This window comes from Mobula hypostoma, chromosome 9, assembly GCF_963921235.1.
Source record: "Mobula hypostoma chromosome 9, sMobHyp1.1, whole genome shotgun sequence".
Taxonomy (NCBI): domain Eukaryota; kingdom Metazoa; phylum Chordata; class Chondrichthyes; order Myliobatiformes; family Myliobatidae; genus Mobula; species Mobula hypostoma.
The window spans coordinates 41,772,742-41,794,695 of NC_086105.1; the positions used below are offsets into that span (position 1 = coordinate 41,772,742).

Consider the following 21,954-nt stretch of genomic DNA (forward strand, 5'->3'; position numbering starts at 1 on the left):
ATATAGAGCCTCTCCTCCACTTCTACCCTCTCCTAGTCCTCTTCCACTCCACCCTCATCTCCTCTTTGCCTCTTGTACCATCTCTTCAACTTCCTCTCTCCCTCTCCTACCTTCTCTCCTTTCTTCCTCTTATCCCCTCTTACCATAGAACCATAGAACATTACAGCACAGAAACAGGCCTTTTGGCCCTTCGCTATGCCGAACCATTTTTCTGCCTAGTCCCACTGACCTGCACCTGGACCATATCCCTCCATACACCTCTCATCCATGTACCTGTCCAAGTTTTTCTTAAATGTTTAAAGTGAGCCCGCATTTACCACTTCATCTGGCAGCTTATTCCACACTCCCACCACTCTCTGTGTGAAGAATCCCCCTCTAATGTTCCCTTTAAACTTTCCCCTTTCACCCTTAACCCATGTCCTCTGTTTTATTTTCTCCCCTAGCCTCAGTGGAAAAAGCCTGCTTGCATTCACTCTATCTATACCCATCATAATTTTATATACCTCTATCAAATCTCCCTTCATTTTTCTGCGCTCCAGGGAATAAAGTCCTATCCTATTCAACCTTTCTCTGTAACTCGGTTTCTCAAGTCCCGGCAACATCCTTGTAAACCTTCTCTGCACTCTTTCCACCTTATTAATATCCTTCCTGTAATTTGGTGACCAAAACTGCACACAGTACTCCAAATTCGGCCTCATCAATGCCTTATACAATATCACCATAACATTCCAACTCTTATACTCAATACTTTGATTTATAAAGGCCAATGTACCAAAAGCTCTCTTTACGACCCTATCTACCTGTGACACCACTTTTAGGAAATTTTGTATCTGTATTCCCAGATCCCTCTGTTCTACTGCACTCTTCAGTGCTCTACCATTTACCTTGTATATTCTACCTTGGTTTGTCCTTCCAAAGTGCAATACCTCACACTTGTCTGTATTAAACTCCATCTACCATTTTTCAGCCCATTTTTCCAGCTGGTCCAAATCCTTCTGCAAGCTTTGAAATCCTTCCTCACTGCCCACTACACCTCCAATCTTTGTATCATCAGCAAATTTGCTGATCCAATTTACCACATTACATCTTCTTGTCCTTTAGCCCCTTGTTGGTGTACTTCCTTTTCCCCCTTGCTCTCCCTCTCATGCTTTTTAAGGCTTCCTTTCACAGTGTACTTGACCAGTGCTCCTGATGCTTGTTTATAGCTACATGGTGGATGCTGCAGACTTTGAAAAGATTGAAGCTTCAAAGAATGAACTCCACAACTTATTAGATAAGCCACAATTGCAAGGAATTCCTGTAAGTCAACCTTTCTTTTATACTGTATGTTTAAATTGCTTTCCATATTGGCTGAAATGTAACACAGAAGGGCCCACTTGTAAGGTTTCGGAAACCTTGCTGTTGATTTTGGAATACTTGTGTATTTAATATAATTTTGTTCTAACTTTTGTGAAGATATAGACTTTCAGTATATCTTCCTGGAGGGCAGCCTCTTAGACTCAATGTAATTCTGAGCACCTGCAAATTACGGCATGGTGTCCTGTTAGTCCCCTGCACCTGTCTTGAAACCCTGCCCATGTTAGCACTTGCAAAGTGGAGGCTATGTCCCTTTCCACAGACAAAGCACAGGATTAAACAATTGAATAGTAAGCAATTCAAGAGGGATCCTTCAGTTTTTTTAGATTCAATAAGAAAACAGCCTTGAATGGAATTTGGAGAGCAAGGAAAGGAGAGACAGCAATGGTAAAAGAGATACCATCTGAAGTGTAAGCGTCCAGGAGCCACATTAAAGACGGTCGGGCCTTGACTCTGGCACTGATGTACACAAGGACTGTTAATTAGAAAGCCTGTCTTTGTGTAATGGCTTTTAAGACCCTGGACAGAGATAGGGAAGAAATGATAATGTCACCAGATAGTGGTATCATATGCATAAAAACTGGGCTGCACCTGTTTGTGTACTAAGCATTCTCGGCAAAAATCTTTTCGTTCATTAAGATGTCAAATTAGTGAAAAATGAGTGCAGCACAATTAGTACTGATGCTGAGCCCTGCTGAAGGGTCCCGGCCTGAAATGTCGACTGTACTGTTCTTCTCGATGATGTCTGGGCTGCTGAGTTCCTTCAGTATTTTGTGTGTTGCTTTGATTTCCAGCATCTGCAGATGTTCTCTTGCTTGTGCAGCACAATTAGTTTGTTTTCCCAGAAGTTGTGAGAGGCACAGTTTCATCTTGCCACCTTAAGTGCAGCAGAGCTGCTGACACTTAGAGCCGTAGAACACTACAGCACAGAAAACAGGCCATTCGGCCTTTCTAGTCTGTGCCAGAACATTATTCTGCTAGTCCCATTGACCTGCATCCAGTCCATAACCCTCCAGACCTCTCCCGTCCATGTACCTATTCAATTTATTCTTAAAACTTAAGAGTGAGCCCGCATTTACCACGTCAGATGGCAGCTCGTTCCACGCTCCCACCACCCTCTGAGTGAAGAAGTTCCCCCAATGTTCCCCCTAAACCTTTCCCCTTTCACTCTAAAGCCATGTCCTCTCACAATTATCTCTCCTAATCTAAGTGGAAAGAGCTTATTCACATTTACTCTGTCTGTACCCCTCATAATTTTGTAAACCTCTTACCAAAACTCCCCTCATTCTTCTATGCTCCAAGGAATAAAGTCCTAACCTGTTCAATCTTTCCCTATAACTCAACTCCTGAAGACCCGGCAACATCCTAGTAAATCTTCTCTGCACTCTTTCAATCTTATTGATATCCTTCCTATAGTTAGGTGACCGGAACTGTACACCTAACCAGAACTCCAAATTTGGCCTCACCAATGTCTATACAACCTCCCCATAACATCCCGACTCCTATACTCAATACTTCGATTTATGAATGCGAGGATGCCAAAAGCCTCTTTACAACCCTATCTACCTGTGACGCCACTTTTCAGGGAATTATGTATCTGAACTCCCAGATCTCTTTGTTCCTCCGCACTCCTCAGTGCCCTACCATTTACTGCATATGTCCAACCTTGATTTGTCCTTCCAAAATGCAACATCTCACACTTCTCTGCAGTAAATTCCATCTGCCATTTTCTGGCCCATTCTTCCATTTGGTCCAGATCCCTCTGCAAGCTTTGAAAGCCTTGCTCGCTGTCCACAACGCTTCCAATCTTAGTGTCATCAGCAAACTTGCTGATCCAGTTTATCACATTATTATCTAGATCATTGATATAGACAACAAACAACAATGGACCCAGCACAGATCCTTGAGGCACACCACTAGTCACAGGCCTCCAGTCTGATAAGCAATCATCCACTACCACTCTCTGTCTTCTCCCACACAGCCAATTTCGAATCCAGTTTACAACCTCTCCATGGATACCTAGGGTCTGAACCTTCTGAACTAACCTCCCATGTGGGACCTTGTCAAAGGCCTTACTAAAGTCCATGTAGCTGCACCGAGGTCAGGGAGTGGTGTTGGTCCTCTGGCAACCGGACAACAACAACAGCAGCATACAGTGGCTACCAAAGAGGAGAGGGGAGCTTTTCAAAGGGAGAAAGCCCCCAGAAAGTCTGAAGGAGATGTTGAAGCACTGATCCATGAGGGAGGATTCATTTGTCAAGGGAACCAGGGGGCAGCTCTGCGGCATCATGCAAAGGGGTTGGTAGGAGGGGGGCTATGGATTGCCATGTGTACTGCTCTCTCATACACTTGCATTTCCACACACACACTACCCTGTCCTAACCATCCAGCATTTTCACCATCACCATTGACGTTCTCCCGATACTTAGAATCAATCCTCTCAATATAGGGTTATGGAGAAGTAATTTTGTGAGCTGCATCTTCTCCATTTTGGGCTAAAACAGTGAGGAACAGATCACCGGAATGGCAGTGGGTTGGGGGGTGGGTTGGTCGTTCCTTGAGAGCAATGCCTCACTCAGCCGATCGAGGTGAACAAACTACCACAGCACAGGAGGAGTCCACACCAGCCATCAATCATCCACTTCCACCACTCCGACACTCATCCCGTTTTATTCTCTGAAGTTCCCACCAGATCCGCCCGTGAGTGGCATTTTACAATATCTAATTAACCCAGCAGCTTGCAGGTTTTTGAAAGTAGGAGGAAACAGCATCAAGTGGAGGAAATCCCTGCATGGATGAAGGGAAGAATTCCACACACACAGTAGTTGAGGTTGGGAGTGACCAGGGTTACTTGAGCTGAGAGGAAGGAGCAGTATTGCTGCATCACTGTGCCCCCCCCCCGCCCCACCACCCCGGTGGTTTATCACACTTTCTGAGGAGCTTTGAGCTAATCCCAGCAGCAAGAACCAGACCTTTATATTTTGGTCACAATTGTTCCCTTCAAGGACAGGACTTGCCCTGAGGGACAACTGCTTTCACGAGTGGAAGCAATACAAAATCTGCCAGGTATGCTTGTTAGCAGTGCTTCGTTATGATCACTGCACCTGCTTTTTTCTGAGTGATACCATGCGCACTGCTGCAACACTATAAGACTATAAATATGCTTTGAGTGTGACCACTGGAGTCCTCCTGCTCGCCCTTCTGCTGGGAGTGGGAGAGCACAGGGAGATTGGAGGAGCTGAAGGGAAGAGTGGAAAAAGCAGGAGGAGGGTGGGCATAGTGCATTGGCAGATTTCCCTTCCACAGGGCATTAGTAAATCGCCATGCACCTTGTCAGGTCAAATACTTGAGGTGGCCAAGTCTACCAAGGAATAGAGGGGTATAGACCATGCACAAAGAGGTATACGTTTTAAACTGGCGACATAGTTGTCAGAAACATCATAGGCTGAAGGTTCTGAGCCTGTGCAGTACTATTCTGTGTTATTGTGCAACTCCCCCAGGATTCTACTAGTCACCGACACACACAGGGCAATTGACGCTGGTTCATTAGCTTGCCCACTTGCTCATTTTTGGGATGTGGGAAGAAGCAGCATCACTAGAAGGAAACCAGTATGATCACAGGGAGAATGTACAAAGTCTGCACATACCGGACTGGAGGTCAGGATTGATCCTGGGTCTTTGGCAGTGGTTGGTCCAGATGTGGCACTTGGAGCCCCATGACCATTGGGCTGTGAATGCGAACATCTGACGGGTATTATTATTGCAGGATTCTTGCCTGCTTGTCTGTTCTACCACCCCTTTCATAGAGAATCTACAGGGGTTAAGGGGAACAGGCAGAGGAGTGGGTCCAGCTGGTTTGTTCAAAGAGAAGGTACAGGAATGATGGACCAAATGGCCTCCTTCCATACCATAACTTTATTTAAAAACATAATGTCAATCTCTGGTGAAGTGCTTCCCTGAGAATCTTCTGGATATGAATTCTTGCAGAGTGAGGAGCAAGTACTTGGTGCTGTTGCTTCCGTTATGCATGCCACAGGAGAGGGTGCAGAACGGATTCATGTGGACATTCCTAGGATTTGTTATTCAGTTGTGAGGAAAGTCTGAATGGCCTGAGTTTATTGGCCTCGCAGTAGTGGACAGCAAAATTCAATTTTTCCTGCTTATTAAAAGGTATTGGTTCGAGTTGAGGAGCAGGGGATGTATAGGGGATCAGAAGATTGTTTATTCATTGAGAGTGCAGTTGAAATCTGGAACGCACTGTCAAGGAAGTGATTGAAGTAACAGCTCGCACAATATTTAACAAGTATCCAAGGCATGGAACACCATGGACCAAGTGCTGATAAAGCAGGATTAGTACTAATCAGATAGTTGGCATGGACATGACGAGGATGTATGACATTCTGATTCCAGGAAAAATGGGGTTAGTGACAGCTGACAAATATAGTGGTCACATCTAGTTCCTGTGAAAAAGTGAAATGTGTTGCTTCTATTTCCCAAGACATTAGTTCTTTCCATTGTCTATCATGAACATCCACTATTTTCCTAGCCCTCTTGCTCCTTCTGCCTGAGGTTAGTGGTTCTCGAGAGCCTTTCAGTGATGAACATAACAGAAAGAGGAGGTGCAGGGTACTTGGCTCTTCAGTGCTCTCCCGGCGTCGCTTCTGTCTTTGTTTAAATACAATACAGTGAAACCTCCACGTGTTGAGTATATGAACATCTGGGCTGGTGAAGACAGTGAAGTGTCATCATGGGGAAACTAACGGAGGTCTCCATCACAACCTGAAAATCAAATGGAAATTTTTAACAACTGCAGATGCTGGAAATTTGAAATAAAAACAGACAGTTCTGAAAACACTTAGCATGCCAGTCACCACATGTGGAAAGAGAAATAGACTTAACATTTGAAGTCTGAAACCCTTCACTCTTGTATGAGTGCCTTTTGTATTTGGGTATGGTAGAACTGTGGGCAAGAATGAGAAGCCAAAGAAGGAGAGTCTAGCCCTTCTTTCTTAAATCAAAGTAAATGAAATTGTTCCTCCAGGAATACAAAGCTAGGCCAACCTTGCTATGCCTGTGATGACCAGCAAACATGTGGCAGAAATTTGAGACCATGAACTTGAGGGTAAATGTTCTAAAAGCCTTGGGTAAACCTGTACTGCAAAGCTATTGCTGGTAAGAGGGATCTGGGATGCCCCGTCTGTAAAGTCTGTCTGTGTATTTGGTTCTTGGATATGGATACTTCTGTTCCATCATCTCTGACCTTGCTGAGCCTTCTATGGTGACTTTGAAGCCTTCAGTTATGCAGTGGGATCACTGTTAGTTTAAACTGCCCTGTGGACTTTGGAAAGTGATTGCACTGTTAGTTCTGAAACTACCTACTGAGGTGGCCATTTAAGTATTGAGTTAAGCTGGACTATAGCACACTGTTCTGTCAAGCACCTTCACTCTGTCCACCGCGAAAGGCAGGATCTCCCAGTGGATACCCATTTCAGTTTGATTTCCCATTCCTATCCTGACTTGCCTGTCCTTGGCCATCTCAGATGCCGCAACGAGGCCACACTTGGGTTGGAAGAGCAACACCTCATATCACCTACCAGCTTGTACTCCTTCCTCTCTTTCCACCTTCTTTTTCTGACTTCTGGCCCTTTTTTTTTCCAATCCTAACAAATTATTCCATTCATAGATGAGTTCCTCCAGAATTTTGTGTGTGTTGCTCAAAGGTTTCCAGCATCTGCAGAATCTCTTGTGTTTACTTCCTTCTGCTGCTGTTGTGACTAATAATTGACATCATTCTCTTTGTTAAGTGACACTGGAAAAAATGTTAAGGGTGCTCAGTTAAATTTTAATGGAATGTGTCCAGATTAGTTTTACAAAGATCTTATGAGGGAATAATCACTAATACACTTTCCTCCAGATAAAATTGATCTTGGTTCATGTAGTGCTGAAAATTAAAAGAGCAGAATTTTCCAAGTTCATATGGTAGAGAAACATTGCAGATACGGGAAGTGAACACAGCAATAATTTTGAACTTTTGTCAAGTATTAAACGTGGTTTCCTAGAAAGCAAACTTGATAGATGATCCTCATTGATTTTTATTGATGAATATCAGGAATAGCCATTGGTCCCTAGTTTAATGAAGCAGGTCACATAATTGAATTGACTTTATTTCTTGTATCCTTCACATATGTGAGGAGTAAAAATCTTTACGTTACATCCCATCTGAATGTGCAATGCGCAAATTATAGTAGTTTGTAATAAATAGTATGTACAGTAAGATGTACATCAGAACAGTCAATATTAACAGAAATACAGTTGTTTCAGCATGAATTCATCAGTCTGATGGCCTGGTGGAAGAAGCTGTCCGGAACCTGTTGGTCCTGGCTTTAATGCTGCGGTACTGTTTCCTGGATGGTAGCAGCTGGAACAGCTTGTGGTTGGGGGTGACTAATGCCATATTTTATATAATATAGAATAGAGGACCATAGAGCCCCTTTGTGTCTGTCCCACCATTCAGCAGGGCAAGGCTGACTTCTATACCTCAGCACCAGTATCCCTTAATATCACAAAATTTGATTTCCATCGTGAATTCCAAAGATTTACTATCAGCTGAATTAAAAAATATATATGTTCCGCTGTGCCCTTTAGAGCAGCATCTCTGCATCTACCCTGCTCAGCCCCTTAACAATTATGTCTCTGCTGGATGCTGTGGAACTTGCCCGAAGTCATAACCAAGTCAGGTTCTTGAGTACCTTCAGACTGTGAAACAATGATGAATAAAGCTCTCTTGCAGCAAACTCAGTTTGTAACATTAAAATAACTCAGTCTGTGAAAAGTGTCTTTCCCCTCGCACTTTGTAAAGCAGTCATCCCAAGTAGCTGATCCTCATTTGTAGAACTGAATTTGTGCATCTGAAAGTAGATCACTTGCTACAGAGTCTGAAATATACTTTGCAGGCTGAATCTGAAAAGCTTTAAGCATTTTGCTTTGCAAAGTCTGTATCGAAGCAGTGATGAAAATTAGACCTGTCCATCATCAGTATCTTGCATTTCACTTTTGTTTTTATCTGCTTATTATGGCAGAGTCTGAAATGAACACAGTCCTTGAACACAGCAGGAGTCAGGTGGGGGTTAAATAGTGTCTTCCCTTTTTCCACGACAGACTCCTTTTGACAGAAATTTGCTGAATAAAGTTATTACGATTCTAATAGTGACTCATTCAGAGGAAAATTGACACAAGTATAGAAAGTGGCCAGTCAGAAATATTAAAATACGGAGATCATTTACTGGTATCATTCTCCGTTGTGGCAGTCAGTGTACTGATTCGAGTGCCACCCCTCCCCCCCCCAACATACAATAGCGTTATGTTGTTGAAGGGAACAACAAAAGCGATTGAGCATTAGTTTGCTGAGGTAAGTTTTCTGATGACATTTTATATAATATGTATTTATTCATTCTTGCTACGTGGGTATTGTTGGTTCTGTATTCATTTCAATTCCTACCATTAGTTAGACTTTCATCATGGAAAAGCACTGAATCAGACATCCAATTGTAGCTCTGCTTAATTCAACAGATTGAAGGCTTGTGGTGCAAGGAGTGAGAGGTCATTGAAACTGGAGTGGAAAAATTAATTGATAGATAAAACAAAATGTTGGAAGTATCCAGCAAGTCAGTCACCAGCAGAAAATAGAGGCCTGTCTTTCTCCTCTTTGATGCTGGTTGAAACATCATCTCTGTTTCTCCTACCACAGATGCTGCTTGGCCTGCTGAGTTTTTCTGGCATGTTCTATTTTTATTTCAGATTTCTGGCATCTTAAATTTTTTTTTATTTTCATGTGCTTCTTGAAAGTTCACTTAATTATTTCAGCATGTAGCATCAGCTGGAAGTCTTGTCATCTTTTTCTCAGCATCTTGCTTTTTATTTTATTTATCTTCCTTTTACTTGGGGGTGGCTTATGTGCCAACACTTACCTAGCCAAAAAGTATTTTGGATAGAGATTGTGGAGCTGTGATCCATTTCTAATCTCAGAGTTCAGAGTAAGTTTATTACCAAAGCAGATAACACGTCACCCTGTGATTCATTTTCTTGCAGACATTCACAGTCGAACAAAGAAACACAATGGAATCAATGTAAAATGGCACACAGACTGACAAACAATCAAAATGTAAAAGATGACAAACTGTGTGATTACAAGAAAACCCTAATAGTAATAAATAAGTAAATAAATAATATTGAAAACATCAGTTGTAGAGTCCCTGAAAGTAGTCCATAAGCTGTGGAATCAGTTCACTGTTGAGGTGAGTGAAGTTATCCATGCTAGTTCAGAAGCCTGACGATTGAAGGGTATTAACTATTCCTGAAGCTGGTGACATGGTGCCTAAGGCTCCTGTACCTCCTCTGTGATGGGAGCAGCGAGAAGAGAGCATGGTCTTGATGGTGAAGGTCTTTGATGATGGATGCTAGATTCTTGTGGCAGTGCTCCTTGTAGATGTACTCAATTTTGTTGTCCTTTAACACTTACAGTTGAAAACTTACAGTGGAACCAACAAGACCAAAGTCATTATGCCAAAGGGTGACTCCTTGATTTTCTTATTTTAGAAAGAAACGTTTTTATTTTACAGAGACTCATCATCTCAGGACATCTACTTTCACAGTCAACATTCCTTTGCAGCCTGGTCATTGTCGCAATACATTTCTGTATTACTTGTAAGTTTTCCCCACCTTTGGGGGAAAAATGCTCAATCTATTTGAGCACAGCAAGGAGCTTCAAGTAACAATGAGTTTAATGATTGCCCTGGCAACGTCTGGTTTCTGAATAATAAGTTTACAAGCAGAGCAAAACCCAGGGAGATATTAGCATGAAATATTTTTTTTGTCAGATAAAAGAGCACAGAAGACCAGTTTCCTGATGAAACAGGACTCGTGCTGCGCATTTTCAAGTTTTATCCTGAGTTTGTTGAAAGCTGCTTGACATTTTTAATCTGTAATCATATTTTAGGGAAAAAAAATGCACAGTGCTTCTAAAACTTGTGAAAAGTTTATTCTTGTGCAATTGATGCATCATTTGGTGCAGTTCCATGTTTACACAGTAATTCTGTTTTAAGAAGGCTTTTTTTGTTGGTTTTCAATGGTATCCAGTTTTGTCAGATCCACTAACACTCTTCAGCACATCACTCAAGTGGGGTTTCTCCATGGACACAATGGACACATCCGGATGGCATGTTGCCTCCTAGCGGCCAGGGTCAGGGATGTTTCGGATCATGTCCATGGCATTCTAAAGGGGGAAGGTGGGCAGCCAGAGGTCTTGGTACAAATTGGCACTAATGTCATAGGTAGGAATGGTAAGGAGATCCTGAGAAGAGATTTTGGGAAGCTAGGTAGAAAGCTGAAAAGCAGGACTTGCAAGATAGTAATCTCTAGATTGATGCCTGTACCATGCACAAGTGAAGATAAGAATAGGAGAATTTGCCAGGTAAATGCGTGGATGAAGAACTGGTGCAGGGGGCAGGCGTTCAGATTTCTGGATTGTTGAGACCTCTTCTGGGGAATGTATGACCTCTACAAAAGGGACAGGTTACATCTGAACCTGAGGGAGACCAATAAACTTGCGGGCAGATTTGCTAGAACTGATCGGGACGATTTAATCTAATTTGGCAGGAGGATGGGAACAGGAGTGAAAGAGTGAAAGGGTTGAAGGTGGGGTAGTTGGTTTAGTGGCAGTACTTAGTGACACTGTTAGCAAGCGCATCCCTGTATTACGGCTGAAAGAAGATTATAACTGGGAGCTCAACATCTAAGGATAAATATTGTATCAGAGGGGCAAGCAGGTGGGCAGAGGGGATGGAGTGGCTTTGTTGGTTAAAAAATAAAATCAAATCCTTAGAAAGAGGTGACATAGGATCAGAAGGTGAGGAATCGTTGCGGTAGACCTAAGAAGCTGCAAAGGTAAATAGACCATAATGGGAGTTGTATACAGAGCTCTGAACAGTAGCAAAGATGTGAACTACAAATTACAACAGGAGATAGAAAATGCATGTCAAAAGGTCAGTCTTACAATATTCATGGGGGATTTCACAATGCAAGTAGATTGGGAAAATCAGGTTGGTGCTAGTTCCAAAGAGAAGGAATTTGTAGAATGCTTACAAGATGGCTTTTTAAGAGCAGCTCGAGATTGAGCCCACTAGGAGATCAGCTATTCTAGATTGGGTGTTGTGCAATGAGCTTAAATCAATTAGAGAGCTTAAGGTTAAAGGAACCCTTAGGAAACATTAACCATATGATAGAATTCACTTGGCAATTTGAGAGGGAGAAGGTAAATCAGATGTATCAGCATTACAATGAAGAAAAAGGAATCACAGAGGCATGAGAAAAGACATGACCAAATTTTATTGGAAGGGGATACTAGCAGAAATGACTGCAAAAGCTGGAGTTTCTGGCAACAGTTCAGAAGGTGCAGGATAGATACATATCAAAGAAGTAGTATTCCAAAGGCAGGATGACAAGCATGGCTGACAAGGGAAGTGAAAGCCAATGGGAGGGTATATAATGGAGCGAAAATTAGTGGGAAGTTAAGATTTAAAAGCTTTTTAAAAAAAACTACCCGAAGGCAACTTTAAAAAAAAGTTATGAGGAAAAAGATGGAATATGAAGGCATGCTAGCCAGTAATATTCAAGAGGATACCAAAAGTTCCTTCAGATATATAAAGAATAAAAGACAGGCGAGAGTTGATATCAGACTACTAGAAAATGATGCTGGAGGGGTGGTAATGGGGGACAAGGAAATGACAGATGAACTTGAATATCTTGACTCACTCTTCACTGTGGAAGACACTAGTAGTATGCTGGAAGTTCGAAAGTATCAGTGGGCAGAAATGAGTGAAGTTGCCATTATAAAGAAGAAGGTGCTTGGGAAACTGAAAGGTCTGAAAAATATAAGCCACCCAGACCGGATGGTCTACACCCCAGGGTTCTGAAGGAGGTGGCTGAAGAGATTGTGGAGGCATTAATAATGATCTTCCAGGAATCAATAGATTCTGGCATGTTTCCAGAGTAGTGGAAAATTGAAGATGTCACTCCACTCTTCAGGAAGGGAGAGAAGCCAAAAAACAGAAGCCACACTCAGGTTGGAGGAACAACACCTTATATTCCGTCTGGGTAGCCTCCAACCTGATGGCATGAACATTGACTTCTCTAACTTCCGCTAAGGCCCCACCTCCCCCTCGTACCCCATCTGTTACTCATTTTTATGCACACATTCTTTCTCTCACTCTCCTTTTTCTCCCTCTGTCCCTCTGAATATACCTCTTGCCCATCCTCTGGGTCACCCCCACCCCCCTTGTCTTTCTTCCCGGACCTCCTGTCCCATGATCCTCTCGTATCCCCTTTTGCCTATCACCTGTCCAGCTCTCGGCTCTATCCCTCCCCCTCCTGTCTTCTCCTATCATTTTGCATCTTCCCTTCCCCCTCCAGCTTTCAAATCCCTTACTCACTCTTCCTTCAGTTAGTCCTGACGAAGGGTCTCGGCCTGAAACGTCGACTGCGCCTCCTCCTATAGATGCTGCTTGGCCTGCTGCGTTCACCAGCAACTTTGATGTATGTTGCTTAAACAGAAGCTATCGACTGGTTAGTCTGACCTCAGTGGTTGGGAAGGCGTTGGAGTCGATTGCTAATGATGTGATTTTGTGGTGTTGGAGGCACGTGATAAAATAGGGCGAAGTGAGCATGGTTTACTTAAGGGAAAATCTTGCCTGACATATCTGTTGGAATTCTTTAAAGAAATAACAAACAGGAGAGACAAAGGAAAATCAGTGGATGTTGTGTACTTGGATTTTCAGGAGGCCTTTGACAAAGTGCCACACCTGAGGTTGCTTAACAAGTTAAGAGCTTATAACATTACAGGAAAGGTAGTAGCATAGAGAGAGCATTGGCTGATTGGCAGGAGGCAAAAAGTGGGAATAAAGGGAGCCTTTTCTGGTTGGCTGCCCGTGACTAGCGGTGTTCCACAAGGGTCTGCATTGGAACCATTTCTTTTTACATTATACGACATTGATTTGGATGATGAAATGGATGACTTTGTGGCAAGTCTGTGGATGAGATGAAGATAGGTGGAGGGGAAAGTAGTATTGCAGAGATATTGCAGATAGGCTTAGACAGATTAGGAGAATGATCAAAGAAGTGGCAGATGAAATATAGTGAATACAGTGTCAGGAAGTGTATGGTCATGTGCTTTAGTGGAAGAAATAAAGGCAAAGACTATTTTCTAAATGGAGAGAAAATGCTAGAATCTTTATGAGGCACTGAGGAGGCCTCATGGAGTATTGTGAGCAGTTTTGGGCTCATCGATGAAAGGTTCCGCTAATTTTGGGGAGGGTTCAGAGGAGGTTAATGAGAATGATTCTGGAATTGAGAGGCTTATATGAGGAGTGTTTAATGACCATGGGGCCTGTGTTCCCTGGAATTCTGAAGACCGAGGAGTGACCTCATTGAAACTTATCAAATGTTGAATGGCCTCGATAGAGTGGATATGGAGAGGACGTTTCCTATGGTGGGGGAGTCTTAAGACCAGAGTTAAACGGCCCTCAGAATAATGTCTATTTAGAACTGAGATGAAGAATTTCTTTAGCCAGAGAGTGATGAATCTGTGGAATTCACTGCCACAGGCAGCAGTGGAGGCCAAGACATTGGGTGTACTTAAGATGGAGGTTGATAGATTTTTGATTAGTCAGAGAATGATGGGTTATGGGCAGAAGGCAGGCGACTGGGGCTGAAAGAGGAATGGATCAGCCATGATGAAATGGTAGAGCAGAGTCAATTGGCCAAATGGCCTAATTCTGCTCCTATATGTCTGCTCAAAAAAGGTAGTAGGGATAGTCCGGGTAATTATAGACCAGTGAGCCTTACATCTGTGGTGGAAAAGCTGTTGGAAAAGATTCTTAGAGATACGATCTATGGGCATTTAGAGAATTATGGTCTGATCAGGGACAGTCAGCATGGCTTTGTGAAGGGCAGATCATGTCTAACAAGCCTGATAGAGTTCTTTGAGGAGGTGACCAGGCATATAGATGAGGGTAGTGCAGTGGATGTGATCTACATGAACTTTAGTAAGGCATTTGATAAGGTTCCACACGGTAGTCTTATTCAGAAAGTTAGAACGCATGGGATCCAGGGAAGTTTGGCCAGGTGGATTCAGAATTGGCTTGCCTGCAGAAGGCAGAGGGTCGTGGTGGAGGGAGTACATTCAGATTGGAGGGTTGTAACTAGTGGTGTCCCACAAGGATCTGTTCTGGGATCTCTACTTTTCGTGATTTTTATTAACGACCTGGATGTGGGGGTAGAAGGGTGGGTTGGCAAGTTTGCAGACGACACAAAGGTTGGTGGTGTTGCAGATAGTGTAGAGGATTGTCGAAGATTGCAGAGAGACATTGATAGGATGCAGATGTGGGCTGAGAAGTGGCAGATGGAGTTCAACCCGGAGAAGTGTGTACACTTTGGAAGTACAAACTCCAAGGCAGAGTACAAAGTAAATGGCAGGATACTTGGTAGTGTGGAGGAGCAGAGGGATCTGGGGGTACATGTCCACAGATCCCTGAAAGTTGCCTCACAGGTGGATAGGGTAGTTAAGAAAGCTTATGGGGTGTTAGCTTTCATAAGTTGAGGGATAGAGTTTAAGAGTCGCAATGTAATGATGCAGCTCTCTAAAACTCTGGTTAGGCCACACTTGGAGTACTGTGTCCAGTTCTGGTCGCCTCACTATACGAAGGATGTGGAAGCATTGGAAAGGGTACAGAAGAGATTTACCAGGATGCTGCCTGGTTTAGAGAGTATGGATTATGATCAGAGATTAAGGGAGCTAGGGCTTTACTCTTTGGAGAGAAGGAGGATGAGAGGAGACACGATAGAGGTGTACAAGATATTAAGAGGAATAGATAGAGTGGATAGCCAGCGCCTCTTCCCCAGGGCACCACTGCTCAATAGAAGAGGACATGGCTTTAGGGTAAGGGGTGGGAAGTTCAAAGGGGATATTAGAGGAAGGTTTTTTACTCAGAGAGTGGTTGGTGCGTGGAATGCACTGCCTGAGTCAGTGGTGGAGGCAGATACACTAGTGAAGTTTAAGAGACTACTAGACAGGTATGTGGAGGAATTTAAGATGGGGGGTTATATGGGAGGCAGAGTTTGAGGGTCGGCACAACATGGTAGGCCGAAGGGCCTGTAATGTGTTATGCTATTCTATGTTCTATATCCTATGGTCTTAATGGGCAAAATACCACAATCTGTAAATAAAAATAATACTGAGAGCATGAGTTGTAAAGAGTCCATGAAAGCGGGTCTGTAGGTCATAGATCTTGATGACTGTAGGGTAATAATTGTTGCTGAATTTAGTGGTGTAGGAACCAAGACTTCCCTGCATCCTGCCCAGTGGTAGTAGTGAGAAGAAGATTTGGCCTAGTTGCTCATGGAGGTACCAAGGTCCAGGTTTCGGAGCTTAATGATGAGATTTGAGGGTATAATGGTGTTGAATGCTGAGCTGTAGTCAATGAAGAACATCCTGATGTATGCACCTTCATTGTTCATGCATTCCTGAGCTGAGTGAAGAGCCAATGAAATGGCATCTACTCTTGACCTTTTGCAACCATAGGCAAATTGTAACAGATCCAGGTCACTTGTTTTATGACCAACCTCTCGAAGCACTTCATCACAGTGGATGTAAGTGCTACTGGACAATAGTCATTGAAGGAAGTTACACATTCTTCTTAGTTGGTTGATGCCTGTTTGAAGCAGGTGGGTACCTCAGTCTGCCAAGAGAGAGGTTGATTAGCACAGGTCTTCAATACTTTGTTCTTTGCTCCTGGGAGGGCCTTCTGGAGACCATACCTGAACCTCTTGTATTTCTTCTGGATTGTCAATTCTAAATGCCACCGATTTAACCCTCAGCAGATTGTGAATCTCTTAATTCATCCACGGCTTCTGGTTGGGGAGACTTGGAATGATTTTATGGGGACACACTCATTCCTATGTGTCTTTGTAAAGTTGGTGGTAACCTTGGCTTACTAATTCAGGTCCTCTGAGTCTTTAAACTTGGCCCCGTCTACACAGTAGTCCAGTAGCCACTCCCCTGCCTTCTGTGACAATCCCTTTGTTGGCCTTGCCTCTAGTGCCTTACCATCGGTGGTAAAGCTGCTGTTTGTCGAAGTTATTCTGGTCTCTACTCCAATTCATATGGACATGTTAAAATAAAAATAATATTGCCTACAATGATTCATTGTTGATAAAAATCAAACTTAATTTCACTTACTATTTCCTGGGTAGTTTTGCAACTGCATTATATGATTAGCAGATATTGTCCATGGAAAAAGGATAGTGGGTGATTTGAGAATACTGTGTATATCCAATTTTTTTTCAGTCTGTATTGAGAAAACCTAAACATACAGTACAATAATGAGCAAACAGTGTATCCTTAACATCCGTGTAAGCGGAACAAGTGCTACACATGCCCTTACACTTCCTCCCTTACCACCATTCAGGGCCCCAAACAGTCCTTCCAGGTGAGGCGACACTTCACCTGTGAGTCGGCTGGGGTGATATACTGCGTCCGGTGCTCCCGATGTGACCTTTTATATATTGGCGTGACCCAACGCAGACTGGGAGACCGCTTTGCTGAACACCTATGCTCTGTCCGCCAGAGAAAGCAGGATCTCCCAGTGGCCACACGTTTTAATTCCACATCCCATTCCCATTCTGACATGTCTATCCACAGCCCCCTCTACTGTAAAGATGAAGCCACACTCAGGTTGGAGGAACAACACCTTATATTCCGTCTGGGTAGCCTCCAACCTGATGGCATGAACATCGACTTCTCTAACTTCCGCTAATGCCCCACCTCCCCCTCGTACCCCATCTGTTACTTACTTTTATACACACATTCTTTCTCTCACTCTCCTTTTTCTCCCTCTGTCCCTCTGATTATACCCCTTGCCCATCCTCTGGGTTCCCCCCCCTTGTCTTTCTTCCCGGACCTCCTGTCCCATGATCTTCTCGTATCCCCTTTTACCTATCACCTGTCCAGCTCTCGGCTCTATCCCTCCCCCTCCTGTCTTCTCCTATCATTTTGCATCTCCCCCTCCCCCTCCAACTTTCAAATCTCTTACTCACTCTTCCTTCAGTTAGTCCTGACGAAGGGTCTCGGCCTGAAATGTCGACTGCACCTCTTCCTACAGATGCTGCCTGGCCTGCTGCATTCACCAGCAACTTTGATGTGTGATCCTTAACACATTTTTTTTTATTATTGCTCCTGTGCTGAGAACTTCAACAGATGGCTTTAGAAGATGCATGTTTAGGGAACTTTCATATGGGGAGCTATCCAATGTTTTTCTTTATCTCTGCAATTTGTGTGCTTTGTCCTTATTTTCTAATTTATTCCCTTTTACCCACCCCAATTTCCTTCTAAACACAAGAAATTCTGCAGAAACTGAAAATCCAAACCAATACACACAAAATGCTGGAAGAACAGCAGGTCAGGCAGCATCCATAGAAATTAATAAACAGTCAATGTTTCGAGTTTCTTCAGGACTCGGTCTCAGTTAAAATCAGCGACTGCTTGCTCATTTCCCTGGATGCACTCTGACCTGCTGAGTCCCTCCAGCATTTTGTGTGTGTTGCTTCTAACTTGCTTCTGTTTTATTCCCATTCTTCTTCTTCTTCTGTTTATTTCACAGACTTTACTGATGCAACTTTTTTTTAGTCTCGCACTCCTACATTTTGATTTGTTTTTTTTTGCTTCTTCGGGTTCCTGCGGAGTTCAGGCTGCTAGCTGGCCCGGCTCAGGGCACGTGAAGCAACCCGATTTATACATTCTACATTTGTACGTATAGTATTGCTGACAGCCCTTTGTTAGCTGGGGTTGTTTTGCCCTCTGAACTTAGGTACATGAAGTGAAGAGAAGTGTTTCAGCCAGGTAGGTTTTCGTCATGTGTGAATGCAGACATTGGATGTGTTTCAAGAAATAAAGGAGGAAGTAGAGAACTGTAGCTAAAATAATGATTCAAATGCATCAAAAAATTATCCAGCAGGTCATCAAAAATATTAAGATCATAACGTGATATGAACAGTCAGATAGCTGTCTGAAGAATCTCAAGTGTGTATATTTGCAGTCACTAGAAATTAGTTGTGATATCTCTGCCTTGTGTAACATACTAGTGTGTATGTAATTAGAGGCTCTCTGCAGATTCATTTTCGAGGGTCAATTCACAAAACAAATATCATGGGGCCTGCAAAACCTATTTTGGGCTAGTGTTTGTAATCTGTGTTGATCTAAAGCTATTTTTAGAACAGTTTTAATGTCTTAGTCATCTCACCAAATAAGATCCCGTGGAGAGGATATGTAGAGGGGTTTCTGTTTGCTGGGGAATCTAGAATTAAGGATTATTGTTTCAAAATAAGGGTCACTTATTTAAGAACAGGATTTTTTTTTCTCTCCTGAGTGTAACACATCTTTGGAACTCTCTTCCTTAACTGAGATTGGGCACAGAATCACCGGATATTTTTAAGGCAGAAGTACAGATTCTTAAGAAGCAAAGGAATAGAAGGTTACTGCAAGTGGACACAGCTAGATGTGGTTTCAGTATCGAGCCATAATCTTACTGGAGAGTGATGCAGGTTTCAGAAGCTGAGTAGTCCACTCCTGGTTCTAGTTTTTTTTAGATCTTTGCTTTAAAATACCCATGATCTCAATTTCAATTTGAATATTGATTTTTTTTGGGGGCTAGTTAAAAAGATATTAAATTCTAAAATGTTAAAACTTAGCACCTATTAAACAATAAGACGAAAACTGAATGGCACCAACAGATGAGAGCTGAGGTGCCAGACTGGCCCTAAGGATAGTAGGATCTGACAGGTGAGAATTTGGACAGGTGCAAAGTGCTGTTCTCAGGGTTACTCTACGCATGTTAAACTTTAGTGAAACTTGGTAGTATTCTCTTTTAAAAAAAAAGAACAGTTGAAATGAACCTTAAAACGTGGACACCTGGGAAGTAAGTAACTTTAGTTTGAAGCATGCTTCAAGAAGGTGGTGTCCATTGGTAAGGGCCCTCATCGCGCCCGTCGGTAAGGGCCCTCATCATCTGGGATGTGCCCTCTTCTCATTACTATCATCGAGGAGGAGGTACCGGAGCCTGACTACCCAGAATCATTGACTTAGATATATCTTCTAAAGGAGCGATTACTTGATTACTTGTTTTACTCAAACTAAGCAAGTAATGTGGCAGGGAAATTCAAATGTTTAATGTTTCTGTTGTTTATATCCATGTATGACATTTCATAGAACTAATATCTCTTTTGTGTGAGTCATAAAACAGCAGCACACTCCTTCTGAAATCTAATTTATCCACTATCACTATCTATCATCACACTAGCTTCTCAAAAGATGTTCTTTTTGTCACAATCTAGCTCAGTCACTGACATGTAGGGAGACCACAGCTATCACAGCATGTTTGCTGTTTAATCTCATAATATTTCACTTTCTCTATTAGCTGGCCAAATTAAATTAATAGGAAATAACAAAGTTGCTAATCTAATTGTATTGAAGCCATGTGGGAAGATTATACTGGATATGCAAGTTTTAAAAAAACAGAATCTGGAACATTCCCTTTGCCAATCACCTGTCCAGCTCTTGGCTCCATCCCTCCCCCTCCTGTCTTCTCCTATCATTTTGGATCTCCCCCTCCCCCTCCCACTTTCAAATCTCTTACTAACTCTTCCTTCAGTTAGTCCTGACAAAGGGTCTCAGCTTGAAATGTCGACTGTACCTCTTCCTATAGATGCTGCCTGGCCTGTTGCGTTCACCAGCAACTTTGATGTGTGTTGCTGGAACCTGGAACATTGTAAGGGTTTACAGTGTGTAACCATTATGTCCACTGTCCTTTTTTGCCTGATTGCTGCCACACAAATATATGTTAAAAAGAAGCAACAGTTCAACTGTTCTTCCTTTCAGAAGCATACCACCAAATTTCACTAATCATTAAAAGTTAATTGTGTGCAAAGCTGCCGTGAGAGCAGCTCTTCACACCTGTCCAAACTCTCACCTGCCAGATCCTACTGTCCTTGGGTTCTGTCTGACACCTCAGCTCACATCTGTTGGCTCCATTCTGTCATTTGTCCGTTTGTTTAGTGGGTGCTAAATCCTTAAATTTTAGAATTTAAGCTTGATAGGTTCTTGATTAAAAAGGGCGCATCAAAGGTTATGGGGAGGTGAACAATTAGAATAAGGTTGAGGGGGCTTTTATGTCATATTTTCTGTAGAATTTGAAGTAGGAAAGACTCAGAAATTTGAAGCTTGTCTGATAGAATATGCTCTGAATACTGAATTGCTCAAAACTTAGTCCTTGGACTCATAACCTAAGTATATTAAGAGAACTACACTTACTACAGAGGGAGGAAAACCTCATTGTAACGTCAGATGTTGGAGTGCTGGAAATCATAATCAGTGAAAAGCCTAACAGTTTTGGTCCTGGTAGCTTCTTGATTGATCCACTCAACAAGTAGTGCAATTCTGAATCATGAATGGGGCAAAAACTTCTTTCAGTTTTAAAAAAAATGAATGCTCATGTGTTTATTAAAGGATAATGCAGCATACTTAGTGATGGTAGAGGAACCGAGAGAACCCCAATGAATGGGAGAGCAGAGATCATGACAGCACAGGGCCGATCTCTGTTCCATGATGTGTCAAATATGCCAAATTAAATCCTTTCTCCCTGCACATGTATCTGTTTGCACTACTACATTTGACAGCACATTTGTTTTTTTAACTTGTCCTGCAAAAACATTGAACAATATACTCAGTGTGGAACGAGCTTCCAGCAGAAGTGGTTGAGGCAGGGTCGATGTTGTCATTTAAAGTTAAATTGGATAGATATATGGACAGGAAAGCAATGGAGGGTTATGGGCTGAGTGCAGGTTGGTGGGACTAGGTGAGAGTAAGAGTTTGGCACGGACTAGAAGGGCTGAGATGGCCTGTTTCCGTGCTGTAATTGTTATGTGGTTATAGTATTTAGTAAAGTGTATGTCTATGTAAACTATTTTAGGGTCAGAAATAGAGTCACAGGGTTGTACAAGATGGAAGCCATCCCTTTAGCCTTAACCCATCCATGTTGAGTTGGGTACCTACCTGATCTAGTGTTATTTTGCCTGCGTTTGGTCCATACCCTTCTAAACCTTTCCTATCTGTGAACCTGACTTTTGAATGTTGTAACTGTACCTACCTCTAATACTTCTGGCAGCTTGTTCCATATACCTACCAGCCTCTGTATGAAATATTTTCTCTTCAAATCCTCTTTAAATCTTTCCTCTTTCACCTTCAAGCTTTGCCCTATAGTTTTAGACCCCTTTACTTTGTGAAGAATACTGTGACCATCCATTGTGTTCCTCATGGTTTTATAAACCTCTAAGAGAAAACTGCCTCAGCCTGTCTAGTCTTTCCTTATAACACAAGCCCTCCTAGCAACTTCCTTATCAATCTTTTCTGCATCTTCTAGAACTTAATTTTATCCTTCCTGTAGTGTGGTGACCAGAAATGTACAGAATACTCCAGATGCAGTCTCATCTACATCT

General features: G+C 42.6%; 1 protein-coding gene across 1 annotated transcript in view; it reads left to right on the forward strand.

Annotated features, from left to right (window-relative positions):
- LOC134351676 (ADP-ribosylation factor-like protein 8B-A) overlaps positions 1-21,954 on the forward strand; it is a 103,327-nt gene that overhangs the window by 59,736 nt on the left and 21,637 nt on the right. The window contains exon 4 of the mRNA XM_063058158.1: positions 1,206-1,299. Within this exon, the coding sequence (XP_062914228.1) occupies positions 1,206-1,299 (94 nt within the window). The remainder of the gene's footprint in view (positions 1-1,205; positions 1,300-21,954) is intronic.